This window comes from Bacillus rossius, chromosome 7 (genome assembly GCF_032445375.1).
Source record: "Bacillus rossius redtenbacheri isolate Brsri chromosome 7, Brsri_v3, whole genome shotgun sequence".
Lineage (NCBI taxonomy): Eukaryota > Metazoa > Arthropoda > Insecta > Phasmatodea > Bacillidae > Bacillus > Bacillus rossius.
In genome coordinates this window covers 41578330-41604843 of record NC_086335.1, presented here as the reverse complement: position 1 = coordinate 41604843, position 26514 = coordinate 41578330, and the positions used below count along the sequence as shown (strand labels likewise).

The 26514-nt window shown below is 35.3% G+C and overlaps 1 protein-coding gene across 1 annotated transcript in view; it reads left to right on the top strand.

Moving 5' to 3' along the window:
* Positions 1-25576, top strand: part of LOC134533898 (dual specificity protein phosphatase Mpk3) — an 82825-nt gene extending 57249 nt beyond the window's left edge. Inside the window, exons 2-5 of the mRNA XM_063371681.1 lie at positions 5430-5581; positions 9040-9240; positions 11057-11192; positions 15630-25576. Coding sequence (XP_063227751.1) covers positions 5430-5581; positions 9040-9240; positions 11057-11192; positions 15630-16072 — 932 coding nt within the window. The 3' untranslated portion in view covers positions 16073-25576. The remainder of the gene's footprint in view (positions 1-5429; positions 5582-9039; positions 9241-11056; positions 11193-15629) is intronic.
* The last annotated feature ends 938 nt before the right edge of the window (positions 25577-26514 follow it).

Below are 26514 nucleotides of genomic sequence, written 5' to 3'. Positions count from 1 at the left end.
TGCGGGGACAGCGCTGGGTCATCTTTCTCTTGAGAATCCTTCAAATATTCCCTATAGGAGATAGATCCGGAGTTGCTGCTGGTCACTATAAAACAGGGACACATTCCGTACGTAGCCATGTTTGTGTTATCTACGCCGTATGTGGCCGTGCGTTATCTTGGAAAACATAATCGTTTTCTGCCAAACAATCGTTGCACTGATGGGCGTAGATTCACGTTAAGAACGCGTGTATAGTCGGGAGCCTTTATCGTACACGTACAAAAATGAGTGAAAATTGCCAACACCATTCGCTGCCACACACCATCACAGAGCTTGGTTTAAGAACCACGTACTTGTAACAGGATGGATCATTTGCTCAATCCGTCTTCCTATTAACCTTTCGACCAATATTTTTTATTTGAAACCAGAAAAATAGATTTAACCGTCCACAGGACCTTGTTTCACTGAGCTGGAGTCCAGCTGAGGTGAGATTTGGCCCATGAACACGCCGACATTTATTCGATGAGGTGAGAAATGGCTTACGTCTCGCTTTGTAGAATGCGTAGCCACGCCTTTTGATATATCGATGCGTACATGCTTCGGAAATAGTCTTTCCAAAACTTTTTCGTGCTGGGACTGCCAATTGTATATTGCTACGAAAATGTCTGCGAAATAGGCGTTTTTACCGATTCGTAAACGTTCGCTTCCGACCGGGAGACTTTCTCGGCCAGCTATTTCCAGTTGTAGTGAAACATTTTATAATAAATACTGCATGCTAGATTGTCACGCGGAACGTTCGGCCAATTTGGCGCTGCGAAATAACATTTTGGTGCTGTTATATGATTTGATTGCATACCGTAAGATCCGTAGCTCGTCCCTTTGACATGCTTCCGCTTACTGAACCAACTTTATTGCGCTGTGTTGGGATTCAGAATGCACCTTTTAGACCAATTTCCCGTTCTTTTTTTTTTCTCCAGTTCTGATACTTGTACATTGTCTAAAACCACATATAACTATCCATTTTTAAAACGTTTCGATGACCCCGCATTTTTTTTTTAAATACAGAATCCTTAGGGAACGAACTTCATTGACGTTAACGTTGTATTTAGTTTCACCTGGCCTTCCAAGAAACAAAATACGTATCCAGTAGCATTGCAGTTAGATGTAAAAAGTTTGTTTTGTAATCCATTAAATTCTTCATATTCGTACGCCCCAAAATACAAATAGTATGGAACGTATATATATATATATATATATATATATATATATATATTTTAGTTTCGTGAAAGTTAAACTATATAAAAACTTCTTCATTTAATCAGTGATAAATGTAAAGGGAAATCTATGCCTGAAATGGGAGTCACCCCCTGAATATAGTGGTGGTGGGGCTGGAGGCCGCGTGACGGACGGGATGATTTTGCGGTGGTTGGACGTTACCTTCCGCCTTGCCTTCCCCGTGCACCGTGGTTCTCCAGCCCGAAAAGCTATAACCACTGACCCAACGGGTCGAAAATGGCGATGAATTTGTTACTGTTTAATAGAATTGACGTTTCCCCATCGCCTAATGCGTGTCAACGCAGTTGAATCATAACCCACTGAGAATAAAAAAAGCCATCGTGCAAATAGTATAAACCAACCACGTGACTCCACAAACCACAGATGATTAAACCAAAGCAACGAATGGAGTCTGATATACCACCCTACTAATGATCGTGGTAAAATAATGAAAATGAAAAACATAAAAAAAAAAGAGAGAGCAAACGTAACTTTCCTTGCTAAAACAGCTTGATAATTGAGTTTATAAAGTTTTTTTTCAACGGGTGTGTGTGATTTTTAAAGCGCAAATACAAATTTCCATTGTTATAAACATATTCCGTTTGTATACCTTTGTAAAATTTACTCCCAGAGTAATTTTAAACACATTTTTGGTTTGTTAATGACATCATTTAGTTGTAACGCAACTAATATTCACGCTGCTATTACAATTTTTTTTTCTTTTGGCGCTTGTATTGTGTATTTCCACGAGTTCTAGCTCTTGCAGATGCGGAGCTGGCCACGGACAGCTGGCTATACGTCCATTAGTTAATTTAATCGAAATGTTACTTGATAATGATGTATTTAATAAGTTTGTTTACAATAGCAGTCCTGGCATACATTTTTGTAAGCAAGCATAATCAGGGCTGTCGTGATTGAAGGCCTGAGGGCAAATAATTTTGTCGGGCCCCGGTCCATTACTTAAAACCCCAAAATAAAATAAATAAATTTAAGGACTGTAAACGTTACCGGGCATAACTGTAAATGTACCTGCGCAAATAGCATTACTTGTAAGGTTTCTACGAATTATATTAGCAACAGAATTGCGTAGTCTTATGCATTAAAAATATTCTCAAATCAAAACCGGGGCCCTTCTAGTGCTTGGGCCCCTGGGTTTTATTTCTTCCCCCCCCCCCCCCCCCCCCTCTTCAAGATGGCCCTGTCAGTAATAAGACGCCTAGCACTATGTTTATCTACTAACTTTAGAAACAAAAAAAAAATTGATTTTATTGGATAGGTATGGTTGTTAGTATGGAGTTACTTTAAATATTGCTGAATTGTGTCAGTGGTAAGACGATGACAGATAGTGGCGGAAAACTAAATCATTTGCACAAGAATTCTTGTTTATAATTGTCTCGTAAACTAGGCGATGTATCTAGTTCTATATTGTGGACTGAAGTATTGGGAAATAAAGAAGCTATAGTTTGCACTTACTTTACTTACCTTGGTTTGCAGTTTTATTCGTTCAACAATGGCAGCGAAGCGGTAACCCATATCTAGTCTATAATGTTAAACTACATTTGTGTGAAGTTTTGTCCAGGACTAGTATTTTTATTATAAGATGCAAATGTTAATTTTTTTTTGGTCGCGTCACTGTCATTGTTTAGTGGAGACTGTGACTGATACCATTGTTATAAAACTCTTTAACTGTCACAGGTTTCAGAATGGACTTGTTGTTTGACCTCCCTACCTCGCCTGACAGCCCCGCCCACTTACATATCTGGTCTCATTCACGTGTGTCTATTCTCTCAATTCTCTTCCCCCCCCCCCCCCCCCCCTTGTCCTTCCTCGATCAACATGCGATACGCCGCCGGGCGGCGTCACGAAGCTTTTTATCTGGTTGTCGAGCGCGCGGCACAGTTCCCTCGCTTATCAGCTGAATGGCGCCCCGCGTCAGGCGTCACCGTGAAAGTCTGACGCGTGACGTCATTTCCGGCGGGCCGACTGATTGATAAAGGCGACACGCGTTTCCCTCGCAAGGTGCAAGCACGTAACACGTGTGCTGCGACGTATTCAGTTTTATTTTGTTTCAGTACACGGCCTGGGGTCAATGTCCCCTGCCTACTAGGGCACGAACAACGTGTGCACAAGCATAGCTCCAAGGGGCGATAGCACCTCCGGAGCCAGAGTTGTATAGTTCACGTGAAATCGTTACTGTGACAGTCTGCCGAAAAAAATACCGTCGGAGATGAATCGCGAATAACTACGAGACTAATAAAGTTTCAACAATGGTTGAACCCTGAACGGATAGATCGTGTCTGTACGTGTTGGATGTGACGTTATCGTGCCGCATGCGCGGTATTGTCAGGAATTAGCTTTGTGTAGAATTATGAATAATTGGTGTATTGTGGAAACGCGTTTAGCTAGGTCATTGATTCGGGTGGCATTGTGTAGAACTTGCGGAGCACTATAGAGTCCAAAGTGAGGCAACAAAATTATTTACCGGAATATAAGTGAAATTAGACTACTTTTTGAAATCATTGTATTAAAAGAGATCGATAATTAAATTATATTAATTCGAAACACGTTTTCACGAAAAATATACGGGGAGGACCCGAACTTCAACTTGCTGTTTTTTTTGTGTAGTTTTATCACTACTTAAATACTTATATTCACGTGTAAAACTTTTCTTTCATTAAAAGTTGTATTTAATTATTAAGTTCAGTTGTATGAAACTATTAAAGTTTAGTATTTGATACCATAAATTTGTAAACATTCCAAGGCCATCTCTGACATGCATCTATTTTTGTGCCATAGCCCCTCCCGAAATGTCTTTCTGGAGCCGCCCTTGGGGTTCAGAGCTTCAGAAAAAACCGCGCCATTTGAAAACTACTCAAGGCAACTAGAGGGGTCTGTTTACAAAAAAACATTTAAGAATAAGGTGAAAACGGATGAATTGTTTCCGTATTTCGTTTTTAAACTGTATTTTTTAGAAGAGTGAAAATGGCTATAAACGCGTGACGTGTTTTCAGAATACTTTTTACGCATGAAACACCTGGTACATTTTATTGAAAGCACTCTACACCTTTAGTTTCATTTGCAACATATGTTATGTTTACCGCTCAAATCTCACATCTGCCCTATGCGGGACGAGAAGACTGCGTGCCAATTTTAGAGCTTTGTGCTTAGAGGCGATACCCCGCTTGAAGCACCAGCGAGAGTTTCACTTATCACCCTGCTCCCCTGACTAGGCGGGCTCCTTAAATATTCAACGCCTACACATTACTCTCTGTTCAAAATAGGTGTCACTTTCTTGACAGGTTCTTTAGCGGACATTCAGACTTTTGACAGCTGAATAATTGGTCCATAATAAACAAAACAAACACAAATTCATGCGGCACCCACTTGCTCTGAATATCAGTAATATTTTCTTAATTTTATTATAATATTCAGCTTTCAAATGCTGAAGAAACCTGTCAATAAAGCGAGACTTCGTCCTGAACATACAAATAAGTGCATGAACGAGAAAATCTCTTAGTGATGGCCCAATGTATATTTCTAGTAGAACGTGAACATGTTATTGGAAATTATGTAGCTCGTGTTATTTCGAGTGTGTATACTAATTTTTCTTCCATTTTTAGGTTTTCTAAACCAACATAACTATTCAGTGTCCATTAACAGGATGTAGAGGACATATGTTTGTTTGAATTGTTTGTATGAAACATATTTGATTTAAAAGCTCAAGATCAGAACTTGGAAAATGTTCATGTATAGTTTTTGAAGGTGACACAAAGATAAAAGTGGGTTCCGAAACAGTCGGATACTGACTCTTGTGTACATATTTTATTCATTTGATTAGGAAGAACTTTATGTTTAATATTTATGCAAATCAGTGTGAGCGGAATTAGTCTTGTGTTTCGTGGTTGACTGAGGTTATTTCAGGTGCATGTCTGTCAGCCCACCAATCATAGCAATCCAGTGAGGGAAGCAAACGTGTCCTGAATCTCCCGGCCAAATTGGGAAAAGGGCTTCTCTTGCAGACGGCCGCGCAGGCATACCTGAGAGCGAACAATACGTGCCCCCTATCCACGGCCTGTTCATTTCTCAGTTTCCCTAACCTGAATCTGTGTGATATTTAAAACCACGTGCGGTACATGGACGGACACGGAAGACACGTGGTTTTGCGTTGTGCGCAGGAGGTTTCACGTCGTTCCGGTCGGGCTACCCGGAGTGGTGCGAGAGCTGCACCGAGCTGATGGTCTCCTGCGCCGGCTCGGCGGACGTGGTGGCCGTGCCGCTGATGGGCCTGCGCAGCCTCAGGATATCCTCCACTGCTCAGCACTCCAAGGTCAGCCAAGCAAGCCCAAAGCTGCCGGTCAAAAAACTAAAAACCTTAAAACAGGGATTTGTCGGAAAAGCAAAGACGGACCCAGTGGGCTAACAAAAAAGACCCGATTCCTTCCCGGAAATTTTCTGTGCCGTCTTTATGTTTTTAATTTTTTGACAATGACTGATTTTGTTTTGTTTTCTGTGTGTTTCATATTATTCGGTTTTGTCTGTTATCGAGGTTTTTTATGACACACATTGTAACCAGCAATGGCGCGTGTAAAAAAAATTAAAATAATTTAGGTATTCAGAAAATACGTCAATAAATTTGACGAGTATTCTTATTTTTTCAAGTAATGCAATGTATTAGCTGATTACGTAATGGCGATCTAGTTTTGTATTGGTATTTTACTGACATTAATATTATTGTACGTAATTTAAATATTTAATTATTTTATTCAGAAAAGCAATTCAGTTTTTTTTGTACGTACTGTATTTGTTTGAATGCATATTAAAATATTGGTATAAGCGTATTTTTACGTTAGGTTTATTTGGAAGCCATAATTATGTTTCTGGAACTTTGGGTATGTGTTTGAAAAAAAAAAAAGACGAGAGTCAGGTGCGCGACATAGCGACGCCAATTTCGCAGAAATTTTATCAGTTTATCAGTGGCGCAATCTTCTGATGGGAAAATCGGCAAGAAGTGTCACTCCCACGGGCCACCGACGACTAAAATTATCGAAGTTTTGCCACCGCCAATCATAAAAGACTTTGTGTGTGTTTTGTAGAAACGCTTCGATATGTATTTTATTTGTTAATTGTGTCCTAGTGCAGAGAAGCTGTATTGTTATTGGTCGGTGCGGTCACGCAGCTGCGTAGCGTAGCCTCGTCAGTCGTTCAGAGTGCTGTGCAGGTCGCGCTGTTCTGCGGCTCCCAAAATCATTTTATGAGCAAATATAGGCGGATAATTTACTTGGGAAAGGGGGGGGGGGGGTTGTCCGCAAGTAATGCATTTCAACCTGAATTTTTTCATTATTGTACGTTTGAATTAGAAATTTAGGCCCCAGACGTGCGGCATAGGCCCAAGGGTGGCCGGTGGGTCCACCGGGACTTAAGTTTTCTTGTTTTTCGTACCTAGACAACTAATTCGCTAGTCATTCTTTTTTAAGTCACCGGACTGAGTAGCGATCGACATAAGTCAGTGTTATTGTTTTCTTTTGAACAAATCGTGTGATGGACATGTATTTTTCGTCGGGAGAAAAATAAATTTCAAAATAAATTTCAAACTCTATTGGAAACAGTTGATAGTTGTTTTTAAATAAAAAAGTAATTCTCACTAACAGAACTTTACACCCAACTACCTGCAACAATCAGTGGAATATTTTTCAAGTGTTTTCTGTATGTGCAAGGAACAATCTATCGTGGATTTAGCCGGCCACAATTGAGACTTGTCAAAAGTTAACATTATCATTCCCAACATGCATCACACAAGATTACATACCTACTGACTTCACTGAGATCATATTTCTGCGTAACTTCAGGGGGAATGTAACCCTCCTATCCCCTCTCCCAGCAACCACCATTGGTCACAAAGAAGTCCCGAAATAAACAGTAATTTAGCTTGAATTCATGAAACCCAAAATTTCCAGCAGATGTTTAACACCCTTTTTATTTTACTCTTTTCTTCAGTTCTTAGTTGTGCTTTTAAGTATCCACTTAAATCATGTGGAAATTATCTGTTATAGTGGTTATAGCTTTATAACTTAAAAATAGACTAGTTCCTTTGAATAGTATATTTTGCTTACTAGGTATACAGGAATTTCACAACTTGTGGGGAATACATTTTATGGATGGTAGGGAATGCCATAACAAGCAAATTTGTTAAGGGACATATGTCCGAAAATGAAACCCTGCAGTGATACAGGCGTGAATAGCAGCTTGCAAATTTGAATCGGGACCACTCATCTGGCTTAGAGGATGAGTGATTGCAGCGCAGTGGCATTCAAAGGCTCAATCGGAAGCAGGCAATGAGCCGGACTCACTCGTTTGGAGTTGGCCATTCACAGTTGGTTACATCATCATTAGTGCTAGGAAATTCTCAGTTTCAGGAAGTTGCTGGTTAAGCCTTATAAACCTATGATGTAACAAGTCGTATGAAAATTTTATTGGAAGGTTTTGGGAAAAGTCTTGAAGTTGGCTTACCAGGTATTTGTAGAAACCCTGCTGATTCAAGTAGGTATTGCTGCTGTGTGTAGGGATCTAGTGGGAAAAATAAGGCATATATAAAACACTTGTAACTTTGAGAAAAACTTTGCAATTTTCGATAAAAGCTTTGCTACTTTATGATTCTTTTCATGTAATCATTAAGTTGGTGATGGTTCAGAAAATATTTTGGTTTGAAATTAAATGTTGAAATGAAATGCTGGAGAGGTTTCCGTATTTCAAATATCTGGTATAAAAAACATTGAAGGAGATCCATCAATTATTTTTTTAGGTTAGTTGAACATTCTAGTTTTTCCAAAACTCATCTTTGTAAATATCTGTGAGATAAGTAGTCGGTTATTTATTTAGTATAAGGCTGTGTGTGTGCTGAGGACTGAGTCTGTATTTCTGAAAGGTGATGGGAATTCTTGTCTTTTAGTTCATTAGATATAGGAGACCTTATTTTGTAAGAAAGTTACTTAACTTTAGGTCCAAGGGGAAGTCCCCACATATGTAGGGGTTTTAACAATTTTTTTTTTTTGCTTGCTATCATTTCAGTTGTAACAAAATTATATTAATTTTTGACATGCCAAGCTTTTCTACCTTGTTTCAATCTGATTTTTTCTAAAAATGTCCCAATCTGCAGTGGGCAGTCCTTTGTCTTTGTGAGGCCCAAATATTTTGGTGATAGCTTATACTGGGGTGGGGGGGGGGGGGGGGGGGGGGCGAAGGGGATGGAATAGCCTCCATAGGAAAATTGGTGGGGTCTCCTGTAGATGATCTGAAATCAATCTCTTTAAAAACAACTTTTTTATTTTAAGTTACCTCGTAACTTAAATTTCTACTATTATATATCTTAACAAGTTTTGATATTGCAGGTGCATCAGTACTGAAAACACCAGCGTGGGGCTATGGGTGGTTGCTCGGTTTGCCTGGTCCTGAAGCAGATCCTTGGTTCTTTTTGTCTATATTGTGAGTGTATACTCGTGACCAATTGTGTGAGGTACAGGTTTGGGTTTCAGACCAACAATAACTTACAATTTTAACACATTTTCAAGATCAGGTTCAAGAGGCTATTTCATTTCAAGCCCAATGGGTATAACATGCATCATAAAACCTAAATTTGACACATTCTCTCCTTTATTCATTGTATTCAGTGTGCATTATTTTTCCACAAGTGCAAGGAACAAATTAGCGTCATTATTTATACTGTGAATTTTTCGATCATTGTAGTCTAGTGAGATCACAGACTGATATTGATTTCTCTTCACCATGTAGCGTCAACCACATTTCCTGGACTCATCTTGCTCATCTGCAGCTACGAGCAGCACAGATTCCTCTGACTCGGATGACCGCTGTGACTCGTCGTTGGGGCTTGAAGACGACAGAGACTTCCCGGTGAAGATCTTACCGCACCTCTTCTTGGGGAACCAGTCAACGTCAGCGGACAGCGAGGCACTCAACAGGCACAACATCCAGGTTGGGCAACCTCTCAGCACTAGAGGGACAGTTATTCTGGTTTTTATCAATTTAGTTTGGAAATGAGTCAAATGATTTACTTTCTTAAAGTTTTAGTTTTTACCTTATGAATAGGTTGCAAAATTAAAATTACATGTATTGAATTTGACAGTATGGAAAGAATTTTTCTTTGTTTTTTGTGCCAATTCAGCATGTGTAAGCTGCAGGGTAATAATTTCCATACATCTTATCTTGGCTTTCTTTGCGAGAGTTCAGTTTATAATTTTGGCTCTGTAATTTTCATATATGACCAAGTATCAACATGCCTGCTGGTTTTATATTATTATGTTTAATATGTTTTAGTTCTTGTATTGTTATTTTGAGAACATAAATATTTTGAACTTTTTTATCCAGTTCCTTAACTGTCCACTTTCTTCAGGAGAACAAATAAACTACTTTTTTCTCTTATTTTAAGAGCTTGACAATAACATAAAGTGCAACATTACTGCCAACTTTGCTTGAAAAATGATTATTTTATAAAGATGATTAACAGTTAGTCCAGTTTTATAACTACAGAAACATTGTTTCCGGCAAGCTGCCGACGACGCGGCCACACTTTGTGACGATCGAGCGACAATTAAACTAACATTGAAGTTGTCTTCCCTTACAAAGGTGACTGACAACAAAGGGGAGTCAACCCCGTGTCGACTGACCAATTACAATACTGGAAAAATGTTGTGCTTTGCAAATCTGGGAAGAGAAATTACACCACCTCAAGGCTTGCTCTGATTGGCTGGCGAGATAGCTGTTAGCGAAAGTTTTAGTTCATTGCTGCGAAATCATGGGCTCATGTGCTGGGTTTTCCCAATAATTTGAGGTGTGAAAAATAACTTGCTGTCACGCTCGTGTCTCCTTTCTTTTGAAACCTTCTAGATAGTTAGTCTTACTACCCAGAATATGCTTTAAAATTTGACAAATTGTAATTAATACACATGTTAATTTTAAGTGATTAAGTAAATTACAGTGAAACAAATAATAATAAAAAATAATACATTCAGCTTTATATAGAACCTAACCTTAATCAATAATAATATTAAAGCAGAAACAAAATGACTTAAGTTACTATACATAATAGAAGAAACACGAGTACAAAATAATTATGAAACATTCAGAAAACATCAACAAAAATTCTCTAGTCAGTGTATTGGTAGTAGGGGGGCAGGAATTCTGTCATGTTACAATGTAAGCTAAAGAACTAATTACTTCAGAATTTTTATAGAAAATACAGATAATATTTATAAAAAAACACTCTAATTTGCTGTCAGGTATTTGATTCATGACCTGTGGGTAGGGGAATGAATGTATGAGCATTTTGAGATAATTGATTAATTTTCCTTAAAAATAGTGTTATTTTTGTATGAAACTATGAAATTTTACAGACTTTATATTTGGGAAAACTAGTAATTGGCTACTAATGTTTGCTTTTAGGTTTCAGTGCAAAAAATATTCTTATGTTTGCTGTTGTATTGTAGAAAAAGTTTGATAAAATCCTAAACAGTGTTTGTGTAATAAACACTGGACATAGCATTAGAAATAGAAAAAATACTAAATCTGTAAAATTAAGTATGAAAAACCTAGCTAAATTTAATAGTTAGTTATGTCTGTGCTCTTTTTAATGCTTCTTGTAAATGAATGTGCAAGTATTAAAATACAGAATTGGTTCTTGTGTTCTATTATTAAAAGGGTCTGCATCACAAAAGTGTGTGCTTTCCCACACATTCCAAGTATAACAGTGTGTGAGTGAGTGTTGTTACACTGGTGTGCTTCTTGTGTGCAGTACATCCTCAACGTCACAGCTGATCTACCCAATGTGTTCGAAGGCTCTGGCGTAATCAAGTACATGCAAATACCGATCGCCGATCACTGGAGTCAGAACCTTGCCAGCTTCTTCCCGAAAGCATTTGAATTTATAGGTAACAAAAGCTGTTCTTTTGCTCAGTTATATAGCTGTGTGTGTTTGTCTTTTCATGTTTATAACTTATAATTTCTGATGGAAAATTGATTTTTTCCTTATCCTCACTACTAAAACAAATCTATTCTAAAAAATTTTGGTACTGTTACTTGCTTAATTTTTTCTTAAATAAATAATATATGAAATGAGAATCCTGTAGAAAAAAGTGGCGGGCCACCAAACCGTAGTGCGGAGGTGCTAAGGGTGGCATTGGCTCGTGCATCAAATGTCTGGTCTCCTCTATGCGCACTGCATCAAACTTGTGTTCAGTCTTCACATTTGTAACGTGACTAAACTATGATCCCATAATTTAATCACAGAATATTAAAGAAGGATACCTATTTGATACCAATACTGCAATTAAAATTTTTTGTATTTAAAACATTACATCATCATTGCAATTTCACAGTTATGATTTTGCAGGGGCAGGTATGCTCCCTCCCCCAGTGAGGGACTTTCTAATTCAAGGGGGGGAGGGGCCACCCTGGCTTTTCCGGTATTCACGCCTGTGCTTGTTAAATCTATTGATAGTTGGATACTTAAATAACATAAGTTTTTAATACATTGATGATTTCTCTGTAATATAGACTGTGAAGAATTTGCCATCGTAATTTCTTCAGAATTCTGTTTAATATGTTGTATGAAATCTATAAATGTCTGTATTTAAGCTGAAGCTTAGTCATTAAGGAGATGTATATGGCAAAAAACAACATATTTTGTACACTTAACTTAAGAATGTTGGACATAATCTACCTTAGCTTTTACGAGCTAAGCAGAGTAAGTTTTCTATGTTTATGTTGCATTGCATACCACACAGTAGTTTTTTTATTTTTCTTCTCTTCTAGTACAAGAAATAATCACACAACTGTTACACTGAAAGAAGTTAATGAAATGAATTACTTGCTCCTTCTCAATAAGACACATGATGTTCGAGACATTCTTTGGAGTAAAGGGTGTTGTGTGTAGATATAAATTTATATTTGTGTGGTTCGTTTTTGAGCAGTACTCACAATTTTTTTTTTAATTTTTGTAAAGTTTTCATATAATGTGAGATGTGTGGGTTACTATAAGATCTGAGAGTGTAACACTGTGTGTGAAGGCTGGCGGTGGGTACGTAGGCGTGTGGAAGGCTGACCTATAATCAGCGGGCGAGCCACACTGGGGAGGGGAATGCTGCCCCAGATCAATAGTGTGCCATTCGCCACACCCCTTTCCCTGCTTCTTCCCTCCCCTTCACTGCTCTTCACTCCCTTCCCCCTCTCCCTCCCCTCATTCATGTTCATGCACGCTTCATTCATCACAGAGGTGGGGGCGGAGGATTACAGGAGGGATGGCAACATGAAGGGAACAAATGCAAGCCAATGCATGCTTTGCACAAGTCTTTGAATATCGACAGAAATCAGTATGAGAACTAAAAGCTTACCCCGATAAGTCTTGGAAAACATGTTTTGGAAAATATTCTTTGCTTTAGTTCAAGTTCAATATTGAGTTGGGATGGTTTTGATTCAGCACAGCTGCATACATACAATCACAAATTGTGTGTGACCATATTCAATAAGTAAAATGCTTCTCATCAATATAAGCATCCAATAAACTTGAAAAATAGATGTGTGTTCATAGATTTATTGAATTAAAAAAAGCCTGTATTGGGTTCAGTAAATTCAAATTGTTGTAATTAAGTTTAAAAATGTGCTGCTTCTCAGGAACTTGACATAATAATCAACCCAAAATCAACAGACTTGCTAGCTTACAAACTGCTTAGCAATGCTGATGCCTTGTGCTTTATTAATGAACCACAATACAATATAATTTCAGTGAAAGGTATTTAGTCCAGCATATTTGGGACCACTGCCCTGCCAGATTAGTGATTTGGCCCGATTATCAAACTGTTTGCTACAACATTTTTTTAAATGTACTTGATAATATTTTGTATGAATTGGTTAGCGTAAATTTTCTGTGCATTGTCAACTATTTACTATGTTAGTTTATTTGCACCTACATATTTGAAATTGTAGAGCATCTAATATTATATATCAGGGTTCATATGCCTCTTTAGTATCCTTAAAAAGTCCTTAATTGTATTGATCAAGAGCCCTTATATGATCTTAAATTTTACCATAGGTCTTGTAAAATTTGTAATAAACGTTTTATTCAATTTGCATAAATAACTTTGTTATTTATGGATTATTTATTCTTTTGTTTTGGAGAAACTGACAGCAAGAAGTGTTTTTTTCTCATGCAATTTACAAGTGTTTTATAGTGCTGATATGTATAGCTAGAGACCCCGAAAAATGGAGAAGCGCGAAATTCACGAAATAACATGAAAATTTGATACTTTAAATGAATTTTGCGACTTTCCTATGATTTCGACATAGTTGCGAAATTCACGAATTTTTGCACGAAATTCACTCATTTTCGCGCGAAATTCACGCTTTTTCGCACTAAATAATGTCCTTATGTCGCAAGTTCTATTTATTTACACCATCATAAACATAGGCGTGAAATAAACATAGACTGAAAGACTAGTGCCGTGATATTATCTTCGTTTTGATACGTAACTGAAATCCACATATTTTTATTACTCTGTTTACAAGCAGTAAATATTGCCATCGCAAATGAAAACAAAATGCAAATGTCAACAATCGATATGTGCGCACTACCAACATAACAAAATTGACTGTCCACAGTTTTCGTGTTTTGAATAATGGTAGTTTCTGCCGCAAGGCGCACTGGTGTCGATTTTTCTAACCTAATTTAATCGCATGGAGCTAAGATGGCAGTCATTTTAGCGTGCACATATCTATGAGTGTGTACAAATACCGTCCACATTTTAAGTTTTGTGATACAATTGAATTTATGGCTAAGATGCCGAAAACTTCGACAATGTTTGATCGCGAAAGAGAGATGAAATCGGATGGATTATATATTTTTGATCAGCGGAACAAAATTATGATGTGAAAGTTCTGCAACGTGCGGGTTGATTGGACACGCAAAGACACGTGCAAAAAGCATGTGGCAAATGACGCACAAAACAAAATAGAAAAGACAATTATTTTGTCAAGCAAATTCTACCGTGTCTAAACAAATCTCGATAGGCGACCGTGAATAAAGCAAACAAGCTTGAAAGTGCAGAAAACAAGAATTTGTTTCTGATTTTGTTAATATGATGCTGTAGGTTAACATTCCTTTGGAAAAAGCTGATCATCCAGCTATGAGGGAATGGTTTAACACCCATGTTGAAGGTTAGCCTTATTTATTTAGAAATGTTTTCCCCCTCTAATAAAAGTTCATAAGCATATGTAGGCCTACAATATTATCAATTAACTTACCTTTAGGCCCAACTTACCTTTACTTCAAATAAATATGCAAGTACCTCAGATTAACAAACACATAAATAGGATGGATTGCATTGTGAAATGGTGAGCACACAAGATATTTTTGACTGATTGATTGATGGTTTGAATCTGTAATCCAGCAGTAATTTTGAAAAGGTTAGGTTAGGTTAGGTTTGGCTTGGCTTAGAATTGTTTTGAGTAAATTAGCCCATTAATATTTTCAGCGATATCCTTATAAATGCTACCTATTTATAAGTATATTGTAAGTTATGTATACATTTAAGGTGCAGGGGATTTGCCATCAGCCAACACTCTTGGAGAAACTTATGTCCCAAAAATTGGCCAGGCAAATAAGGAAGCAGTAAGGCACGCTGTAGAAGACAAACAGATTGTATTCGTGTGTGATGAAACGACAGACAAAGTGGGCCGATGTAAGGCAGAGTCTGTTACTTTGTAGTGCCTATGTGCTATGAGGTTTTTTTTACACCGACAATGGCATAATTTTTTCACCATTTTTTGGGGTCTCTACTGATTGCTTATTTTTACACCGATTTTTTTGCACCGCTTGCTTATTTTTACACCGTTTTTTTGCACCGCTTTTGTCATTTTTTTACACCGAAATGAGCCAGTTTTATTTACCATTTTCTGGGGTCCCTATGTATAGCACCTAAAACTCTCTTTGTGCCTGCATTTCTTTTGTTAATAGTGAAAGGGAGGATTATCATAAGTAAAATTTTTGTAGGATTGTAAAATTTTACTTATTTTGAGCTAATACACATTTATAAATTTATTAAATTTCGCATATTTTTGAAGTTGTTAAAATTTATTGATACATAATGGTACAAATCATGTGTGTGGTTGGGTGTGTGTGCATGTGAGATTATAATGTGTTATGGTGGAAATTCTTTAGGGAATATTTTAATTGTTGTGGTTGTTAACTTCATGATTTAAATTAGCTTTCGTAATGTGTTCACACTTCACATGAAACTGTGAAGTGGAATTATTTTACGACCTAAGCAGTTAACGGATATGTACTGATGCATTGTCGACCTGTTTGATTCCAGATGAGGCTCGGTCCAATGAGAAAGGGGTTCTCGTACATTGCTTGGCCGGAGTGTCGCGTTCAGTCACAATTACGGTCGCTTACCTCATGTACAAATTATCGTTGAATCTCAATGACGCTTTCAACCTGGTGGGAAGCCTCAAGTCAAACATCGCGCCAAACTTCCACTTCATGCAGCAGCTGCACAGCTTCGAGCAGGAGCTCGCAATACAGTCCAAGTTGGGCGACGGGGGCACCAGGAAAGTGGAAGCGCCGGCCTCGGCAGAGGGGAAGAGCCAGGAGAAGAAGCAGAACCCGACTCAGACGTCGACGGAAAGCGCTTGTTCGTCGTGCGGTCCCGAATGCAAGTGCGGTGCCAATTTCTTGAGCCCGCTGGCGATCGGAACGAGCCCGGACAGTGGTATTGAGTTCGACAGGTGGACTACCTCGGGCTCTGGTGAGTGAGATCAACTGGGGGGGACACACTGGCACTTCTAACTTCATATTGAATCATGCAATTAATAAAACCAAATTGTAAAAAGAAAAATATTTCTCGGAAAATATTTACATGGAAATCAATTTGAGAGTGCAGTTTCCCCCCCAAGTCAGTAGGTTTGCTGATGTTTAAAGTTATTAAAACGTTTGCCAAACTCTGTATTTCTCCTGGCAGGAATGGATCAGAGTAACAAGTAAGTCTGCTTGTAAGCAGTACTGTTGGTTTTAAAAGCTGATAGGGGTTGTCAGGAGAAAGTTAATGTCATGTTTGAAATTGTGTTGTTGGAAAAAGGTGTTTGTTGTTAAGAAGAGTTGATGATAAAATAATGGTGCAAACCTGAGAGTATTATAAATTTTTTGTTATACGTGACGTGAATGTGACATTTGTTTCAAATATACATTGGCATTGGAAAAACCCTTTAGTTTTTGTTGAAGTACTGACTACATATTTTTGATATAATCATTTGAATATTCACTAGATAAATGCCACATTGAATGAAGATTGATGGGAACCCACATTAATATTTCTTGGCAGTTTATTCAGTTTCTTCCCTGAGGTGTATAAAATAGTCTCAATATCCTTTTTATAGAAACAATTACTTGTGGCATTTTATGATTGATATATCTAGTCAACTTCATCATATTGGTAGTTCTAGTCAGACTGAAAAGATAAATGATGCATATAGACTTTTCATTTTAGTTACTTAGCTCTTAAACAGCTTTTCAAATGCAACATTAAAATTCTCAATTGGCTACCAAAAAACTTAAATTGCATACATATTCACTTGAAAACAAGACGAGAGTTTTTCGTTGATAGAACATCCATAAAATCAGCTTTTGTCTTGCAACTGACGGCAAACTATTTCAACAAACATTTACGTAAGGTACTCTGTGTAGTTAAAGAAAATTGTTTAAAATTACAGACTTTCTATTTATTTTGACCAGAAGCATTATTAATGACATAATGACATTAAATTTTGTTACATTTTCAATTCTCATACAGATTTGGGCAAGAAATTATTTTTTTATTTCTGTGCAATGACTCCCTACTAAGCAAGGAAAGGAAAACAAGGTGAGTAAATGTTTCCTGGAACCTTGACTTGTATAATTTGGGGTAGTCTTTCATTCAGGGTCTACTTATTTTTGGGTGAATACTGTACTATCATGACTCATTTTCTATATGTAAGCTATTTAACAAAATATTTTGGTTGCTGCATTCTGTTCCAACAGGTAATATATATATTCCAATGTTTATTTAATGTTTTTGACAAACATCCAGTGCTGTCAAGTTGATTATAAAAATTGTCATGCAATATGAGAGTTCACGTAAGCATTTATATAAAACTTATCCATTAATTCCATGCAAAATCTCTCTGATTTTGTTAGCAATAGTAATTTTTTAATTACAATTAAATGTTTTACCTTGTGACCAACAAAAGGTTTAAATTTATTAATTGATTTAGAAACTGACTTTATTTGTGATTGGACAAATGTTGCATCAAACTCACTGTGTGATCCATGGAGAACGTGGTTTTACTGGTTTTAAATGTAGTGTGTCTAGACCAAAGATTATAAGAATGTGCTTTATGTAATAATTTCTACTAATTCATTAGATTCTTCTATTGGACAGCTAATTTAGTGTTGTCATAATTTCCAATTTTGTTTTCTTAATGAAATTCTGATAGAAATATGCAGTCCAAATAAAGACTAATGAAATAAAGGATGAGAAATTGTTATAGAAATGTTGTTTTAAAAATAAATGTGATGTTGCACTATAAAAAACTGAAGCTTTAACAAGTTAATGTGATGTCAGAATACTTTTAGCAGATTAGGATAATAATCACATATTCTCTCTTGAATGCCTTAAGAAATTTTTTCAGATTTTATGTAGATGAAAAAATAATTATAATTAAATTGAATGTTTTACATTCTGACCAAAAAGAGTGTAAATTTAAAAACAATTATTAAGAAAAGTTTTTTTATTGGTGATTTTAAAATTTTGCTTGTCTTACTCTGATGAAATATACTTTTATATTTTCATTGTATAATGTGAAAATTTAAGTTTTTTTTTCATAGTGATTAAATTAATTTTTTTTTTAATTTTCTAAGAAAAAGACAATTTTATTTCCACTTATAATACCATTCCAAGGCCTTCATTCTCCTTAACTTTTTTGCCATTACCGGATGAGATTTTTTTAATGGGTGCTAGTCATTTGTTGAATGCCACCTGCAGTTCTTGCTGTGAACTGCGCATCGTGTATGCAGCTCATGTCTGGAAATAGCTTCACTAACCTCGTATGGGTTGTACTTAAAGCTACAGAGCTTATGTTATTCATGCAGTTCTTCCATTTACACATGTGAAGTACATTTGGGATTGTGGTTTTGTTCAGTAGCGAGCATTATTCGACCTTGATGTATTAAGGGCTGCAGCCGTATCAGCATCCATTTAGTCTTGTTTTCTGTGAATATACAATACATTTGTCATTTTGTATCCTAATCGAGGCTCTCGTAGTTTAGGATTCACAAATAATAAGCGCACAGGTTGATGTTCAATGTGAAGTGTGTGTGTGTGTGTTTGTGTTCAGGTGATCGTAATTCACCAGTATGAGTGTGGATAACACATCAACTCAAAAACATCGCACAATCCTATTAAATGTTGGAGGAAAAAAATAAAGCTCTTAGTTTATTGAAACTTTTAACAACCTTCTAAATTGTGGTCTGTTTGAAATTTTGATTAGTATTAAATGCACCTCTTAATTCTTTTGGGCAGTGTCAAATCTTTTTTGTAAATTCATCCCAAACTTGAATTTTTAGCTTAAATTTCTTATGCGTATTTGCAAAGGTTTAATCCTAGTTTATACTGTTTTTAAGTTTGTAAAGATAGTTGCTCATTGATAGGAAAATATATTTAATGATATAAGTTCATATAATGTAAAATAAATAGTATTTTAAAATATAAATTTACCCTTACAAGAACCAGTGTTCTTTAAATGTGATAGATTGCACAATTTATGAAGCCTATTTCAGAGAGTAGATTAGTGTGTTAGAGAGGTTAATTAATATTAATTCATGAGTAAAATCTGGAACAAAACATCAAACCACAACTACAACAATGAATTATTCGGAAAAGGGGGGTGGGGCGGGGGGGGGGGGGCATTTACTATCTTTTTAAGGTGATGTTATCCCAGTCCTTGGCTGGCTGCATTGGAAATGGCATTACCTAGATACCATCTTTATCCCTCAGAATAAAATAGCTGACTAATTACAGAAAATGTATGAAAAAGAGGTTAATTCAGACGTTAAATATATCTAGAGCAGCAGTTGCTGTTAAAACATCCTTGAGTTAAATATTTTGTTAAAATTTTCTGAAAAGTTATAATCATATTATATAATGTTGTAATTACAATAAAATATATCTTTATTCTTAGCATACTCCAAATTCAGTTATATTCTATCTTAGGAGAATATTTATTCTGTTTTATTTCCTTATTTTTAAAATTATACTTAAAAACTCCAACTGCTTCTATTTAAAATTATTTAAAAATTACTTTTGGAAAAATTTGCATAAATTAAATTAGGATTTGCTTGAATTGTATTGATATATTATTTGTGCCAAAACATTGGATCCTTATTTAAGTGTCAGCTTATAAAAAATAGGGCATTTATATAAAGTACTTGTTATTGTCAAACAAATGTAAGAACAAAATATGATAGTAAAGAATATTTTAGTTAACATGACGTGACTAATGCTAGAGGTTGAAAGCTTATATTCGATAGTGACATTAATATTTGTTATTTTCTTCATAAACTTAATAGAAAGCACTAAGAAGTTGTAAAATTTTTTGTTAAAATATTGTAAACAAAACTTTTAACACAATCAGTGATTGGCATTTAGCAAATTTTTTGATGATGATAATAATAATAATAATATTTGACTAAAAATCTCATTAAAAAAATTTGTGTATTTAAAATGAGACCAGCACAAAAATTAGAAAGAAAATAAGGTACATATTACTTCTTTGATAAACAAAAGTTTCTTTAAAACTTAAGCTTTTTTCATTCAAACACTTGTCAAAGCAAGGCTAATACTGTGTTGTCAAATCATCTCACCTTAACTGTAATCCGTTAACAACAGTGAGTGAATAGTTGTATCAATACTGCTGCTCCTGACACATGATTGGCCCGCCCCCTTATTACTACTTGGCTGCATCTCACTCGGCATTGGAACAGAACAATTACAAACTTGTGTCTCAATCCAGAAGCCAAGATATTTTGATGATGACTCTTCTACACGATGGCCTCTGATGCAGTTATTAGATGATGCTTCCAAAACCAAATTATTTGGATTAACACTCTGTTTTCCTGAAACAAATTGTAGTGTTACTTCGAAGGGTGAATGTACTCAATATGAATCATGAAATTTTCAAGGTGACAGCCAAAAAAAAGTTTATATTTCTTCTACAGAAGTATAAAGGATGAAATCTATGTTAAAGGTAGAAACATTAGTTGATATCTAGTACAGTAGGCATAAAAATACTTTGTATTTCTCAAACTTCAATGTTTCTTTAATGAAGTTTAATTTTTTTCTTAACCACAGAATTAATTTAGAAGCTCTGTTTTAAAAAAATAAATATCTATGTACATTTAAACACTTGACGTGTTTTTTTCCTCCTTATTCACCACAATGTAAAACGGGATAGTCTTTGTTACATATTTTTAGCATTCTGTGGTGAATGCATACTTTTTTTTTAAATATTTCTTCTACTCACAAATTCAAATGCAAATACACACTGTATGTACCCAAGATACTTTCTGGCAAGTCAATTAGTGGCATGCGCAGTCGGCTTGTAGCTTTCTACTGTTGCACATTACCAGGGCTCTTCACAGCAAGCTTCTTTTCACAGGCAATAATAATATCAGTGTGAAAAGTGTATTACTTTTCTGTTCTAGTAAGTAGCCAAATAACGCTCGTTACAAACTACTCGTTTTTTCATCATCCTTGCGTAGCTCTGTAGCACAAGGGGGCACTGCCTGCCTGGTGTTATTTCTTGAAAGTAGCTAGACAATCTAAAGCTCAAAAGTGTTCAAGATAATGTATGAATGATGCAAGATATAACTTGATATAAGTCATACTAATAATTACATTTAACCTAATATTTGGGTATCATAGTTACCAAGTTACATCACATGACACAATGTTAGTGTTTCAAATTTTTGTAGTTTTTCCATGTCCTTCCTTCCTCATTTTTGTGAATAAAGTTTGTAAGTGCAGCTTTTTGACTTCACTTCTGTATGCCAAATGGTGAAAAAGTGTGTGCTAATTGAAGCTTTATACAATTTTTTCCTAAAATGAACTGTCTTGTTTTTCAAGTGTAGCAAGCGAGCGTGAAATGTGTAACTTTTTAGTGTTGGCACAGATATTATTTTTGTCTATTGTGCACTTCACACTTTTTTTTGTGAAAAAAACTTTTTTGGTGTAATAACTAGGATGTTGTTAATCTTTGAAGTAAGTGCTTTTGGGCATTTCAAAAGGTACATGTTTTAAATAGTGTTAGAAAATGTTGACAAGTTGAAAAAAGTAGAATAATGTTTGTTATAAATGTGCCATATGTTCATTCATCCAGATGATTATATGGACCACATAAATTATTAATCAGTCATATATAACTGTGACATTGTGTCTTGTCACTTATAAAAGTTGTATCTTGTTGCTGTCCAAAGGGTTGAGAAACATGATTATGCCTGCCAATTCATACAATTAAAAGTATTGCAAGTTTCCAAGGTATTTTTCACCTTTTTCCCCTTGAATATTTTATTCTTTGAATTGATGCCATAATTGACCGCTAACTCTTCCCATAGAAAACTATTGGTCTGGTTTTTATTTCCTGATTATGAAGAATGTTGCTAATTTTTACAGTTTTCTTTGCAAACATAAGCTTTTTTTTTTGTTTAATGCAAGAAGCTGTTAGTCTTATACACAAAATGTGCAGTTGATTTTGTAAAATGTGTTTTTCCGTTAGGGGCTGGGCACAGTAAATGTAGTCGTGAATAAGCTATGTTCATCATGATGTTGCCTAAGGTATGCCTTCCATTTGGTGCTGTAAAGCCTAGTAACAGAACTGTTTGCTGGATTGAGTGTGTCTTCAAGACCTTAAGTTTATTGAAATGTTGGCATTATATTATATTCTAGGGATACTAAAAATACATAGAATGTTTTTTTTTTTTTTTAAATGATCCCACAAAATTTACTTTTAAGAATCTACAACACCATGTTCAAATATTGGGCAGTAAATTATTTAAGATGTCTTCCATTGTGACCACTTAGTCCACAAAATGTTTTCTTGATCTTCATTTGTGTAGGCATTCTGTCTGAGAATCATAAACAAACAACTTGCTGTACTCATCAGTTTCAGTGATATTTATGACCTTTACCTGTGTGCAGAAGCTAAAGCAAATGTATTTTTGCCTTTTTTTGCTTAACTATCTTCTACAGTCATTGTTATTCTATGCACATTGCATTTGAAGGTAGGAGGAGATGCCAGTTAAATAAAAAATTTTACCCAAATTAAGGGCAAATTCTGCATGCTATTCAAAATTAGTTCTCTCATGAATTCAAATTTTCCCTGTAAGTAGTGAGGTTGCAAACCATGTAATTTTGAATATTTTTGAAATATTATTATTATCTTTGCTTGGAACAATTTAAGATACAGTATTGTATGAATTGGATTTCTTAAAATCTTGTGGACTTCACACTTGAGTGCTGTTAAATCTTTAAAATATTTAAAAAAGAGTTCTTAAAAATATGTGAAATCAAGTTGTGTATGTATTTGTATATCATAACAGAAGTTGTTAGTTAATAGAAAATGCTTTCTTTACCATTTTATTCAGCCACAATAAATGTTACATGGCTAATGTTTAACTATTGACTTTGCAAGAATTTGATTTTACACAACATATAAAATAAGTTCACTAGAATTAAATGTTTTGTACTGATGTCAAATATTCATAAATGTCGTTAATGTGTAAATAAAATTTTGATTATGTTGTCTTGTGTAAAAGGTGCAAATGTGAAGCAGAATTCATGATGTGTATTTTTGAATTGGTTATTGATAATTCTGTTTTGTAGTTAATGTTTAGTTCAGTTAGCTTTAAATTTGTGAATAATTAGTTTTAGCTTGACACATATTTTGGCTAATTTTTTTTACCTACTGCTGTTAATATTTAAACAAGTTTGTGTGTATCAGATTATTGAAACTGACAAGCAATAATTCTTTAAAGCTTAAACAATTATCTGTAGAAATAATGCAGTTTCTTTGTATTTCAGAAGTGGGACATTTTGATGCGGACCTCCCAATTTGCAAGTTGAGGTTTTTATACTTTAGTCACATTGTTTTTGCTTTGCACAAATTTTCTGTATCCCTGATAATACTCGTGGCATAGATTTCCTTCCCCGTTGTCATAATTCTGTTAATTTTGCCAAATCATTACTGGTGCCTTGAGAAGTGGAGGAATCGAAAACCAGGTTTTATTTGAAAAATTCACAAATCAATTGGTGGTAGGTGGTTCTAGTTATTTGGGCTGTAAGATGGCAATAATTGCTGAAAAAAATGTAATAAAAAGAGTTCATTAACACAGTCTAAAAGTATATTTCTGCAAAATAATAACATTGACGTTAAAGTAATTAAGTTTAGAAATTAAAAATGTTTTATTTATAGTGTAGCTATTTTTGGAAGTAATACATGGACTACTGGTATTAATTGAAGCTTTTAAAATGTGGGGTTTCGTAGGGATACAGAAAATTGAATAAAAAGCTTTAAAAAAAATGAAAATGAAGTATAATGTGTTTGCTACATTAGTTGGACATATTTAAAGGCATCCAGGGTTAGTGAAATTAGCAATGGAGGTAAGTTGAATGCAAGAATCACTATAATATGTGAATTAGATAGTAAATAGATGTGAAGTTAGCTAAAGAATAGGAATGAGGTTGGATAAGAAGGCATGGAGTGCTACATAGTAAGTTTGGATGCTGATAACTTGGGCAGAAGCAACAAAAACAAAACAAATAACATTTTCAAAGGCCATGAATAATTCCAGGAAAAGGTAGCGACATGAAATTGCTGTCACGACTTTCTGGTTGCTACTTGATTTGGTATGTGTTTACCTGGTGATGTACGAGCTGGTTTGTATGTGCAGAGGGAAAAATTGTTTCCTAGGCAACTGCTTTAAGAAAACAAAGAATTGTAACACAAATACTCGTAGCTGCTGCTTTTAGGAATACATCACGGAGAGAAAATACTTTTCTGTGCCTACATTCCGCTCACAATAATTTGCTTACAGTAAAAGTTTCATTGGTTCCCAACATAAAATGGAAAGTTTGTGTTTTTTTCTTTCTGTTTGCTTTGACAAAAAATCAGCTCCTGATAATTTTGACTCTTACTTTGTGTTAGGTGAACAGTATTTCCCCCCCCCCCCCCTCCACCCCCCTTGATTTATTAGAAAAGTGTAAAAAAAAAATGGATGTATTAAGTTTGAGTTGTCAGCAGTAAATATCCCCACATACTGCAAATATATGTGCTGCATTTTAAAATTGTACAATATGAACAATATGGTTTATCTTACTGTAGTTTCTTAATGCACTTGATTTAGAGTATCAATTTGAGATATATTTGGTTTGCTAATGGGTAAAGACTTAAAATGTTAAGCATGATGTTATTCTTTGTATTTGGGATTTAGTTATTGTATGTTACAGGTGACTGAAAAGCATAAAACTGCATGGATTCAATTAGCTTTTGCCATTCCTTTTATTTTGCAACATCTCAAATCATATTTTTTCTTCATGCTCCAGTAATAATCTTCCCATGACAATATTATGTTCAGTATTTATTATTTGTTGGTACTTTAAGGATTTTTTTTTAGATGTTAGCATTTTTGCCTTAATTTTCATTCTTGCTATCTGAACCTTTTAGCACTTTAAGGATAAGTGAATAGCGTTGAAAATGGCTGGAAGTTTTTGTATGATTTTCAGCACTTCTAATTTCTAGGTCATCCTATAAGATCTGTTCAATATACAGTTATTACTTTCTGTAAGTGTTGATTATTATTTTCCTGTTTTTGGTTTACTCTCATTGAATGCAGAGATGAAATAGGAGGATTACTGATCACATTTTTTTAAAATTAAATCATATTTTAGGAGTAAATGTATTACATGTTATGAAGTAAAACATCTGTTGTGTTAGTTTTAGTATAGCTAGTATGTAGTGTGTGCCAAATATTTGTCTTCTTCATTTGACTTTTATTAACATATATGTATTCTATTTTAATGATCTCTTTTTATCAATGCTGTATAATATCTAAGTAAAAGTGAATTTGTTAAAAAATATCTGTTTCAAATGTGTGTTGCAGTAAAGTTTGTGTTTTATATGTTTCATGAAGTTATTTATGATGTGTATTTTAATAAAACAAAGCTCAGTAAACTTTACTTATTATTTTGTAAACCTCATTTCAATACTTCCATGCGATCAGATGTTTACCAACTTTTTAAAATCCTTTTCTACTGCATAAACAATTCAGGAGGTGTTATATATATTACAAATAATAATAATAATAATAATAATAATAATGGTATTACATACATAGTATTTGGTGGTTCCTTTTAGAAGTAAAAACATTTGGAAATGAAGATTAGGTTTCCAATTCTCACAATTATATCATCAATACTCAAGCGCTATCAAAAAACAGACTATTTACAGTTTCGAAATAAAATAGGCAATGATGTTTTATGTCTTTCCACTTTCAGCCGGTGGCTGGGTTAGAGAATGCAGTTTTTGAAGAGCGTACCTTGCCTTCTCCAACTTCCGCCTGGTTGAGACAGCCTAGTTCCTCTCCCATCTCTGAACCCACACCGACCCACCCAACCTTCAACTGCCTGTCTTTGTCAAAGAGGCACATTTATGCATACGCATACATGAGTAATTTTGTGTGATGCTTTACTACGTTAAGTCTCTGGCTGTGGTCGTGGCCTTCTTCCTTCAGTTAGCACGGAGTGAGAATATGTATTATAGTTCATTTATTTCTTGCAAGACTAGCCCCTTGGGGGTTGAGTTAGGCTGCGACTTGAGGACAACATGCCATGGGAGTCTTGTACCTTTGTGTTGTTTAGTTTCTCACATTTTTCCTAAATTTGGTCTTAAGACCATCCGTCCAAATTCTTGTTTGGCCTAAAGTTCTTGATTTATGATTCTAATGCCCCCCCCCCCCCCCCCGCCCCCTTTTTTAAATCTATATTTTAGTGTAGTAGTGACTTTTAGTGTAGTAGTGACTTTTAGTGTAGTAGTGACTAAATTCACATTGTAGACTGGTGTGTGGGCATGGTTAAAAATTGTCAGTTTCCATGATAGATCCTCACTTCCTCA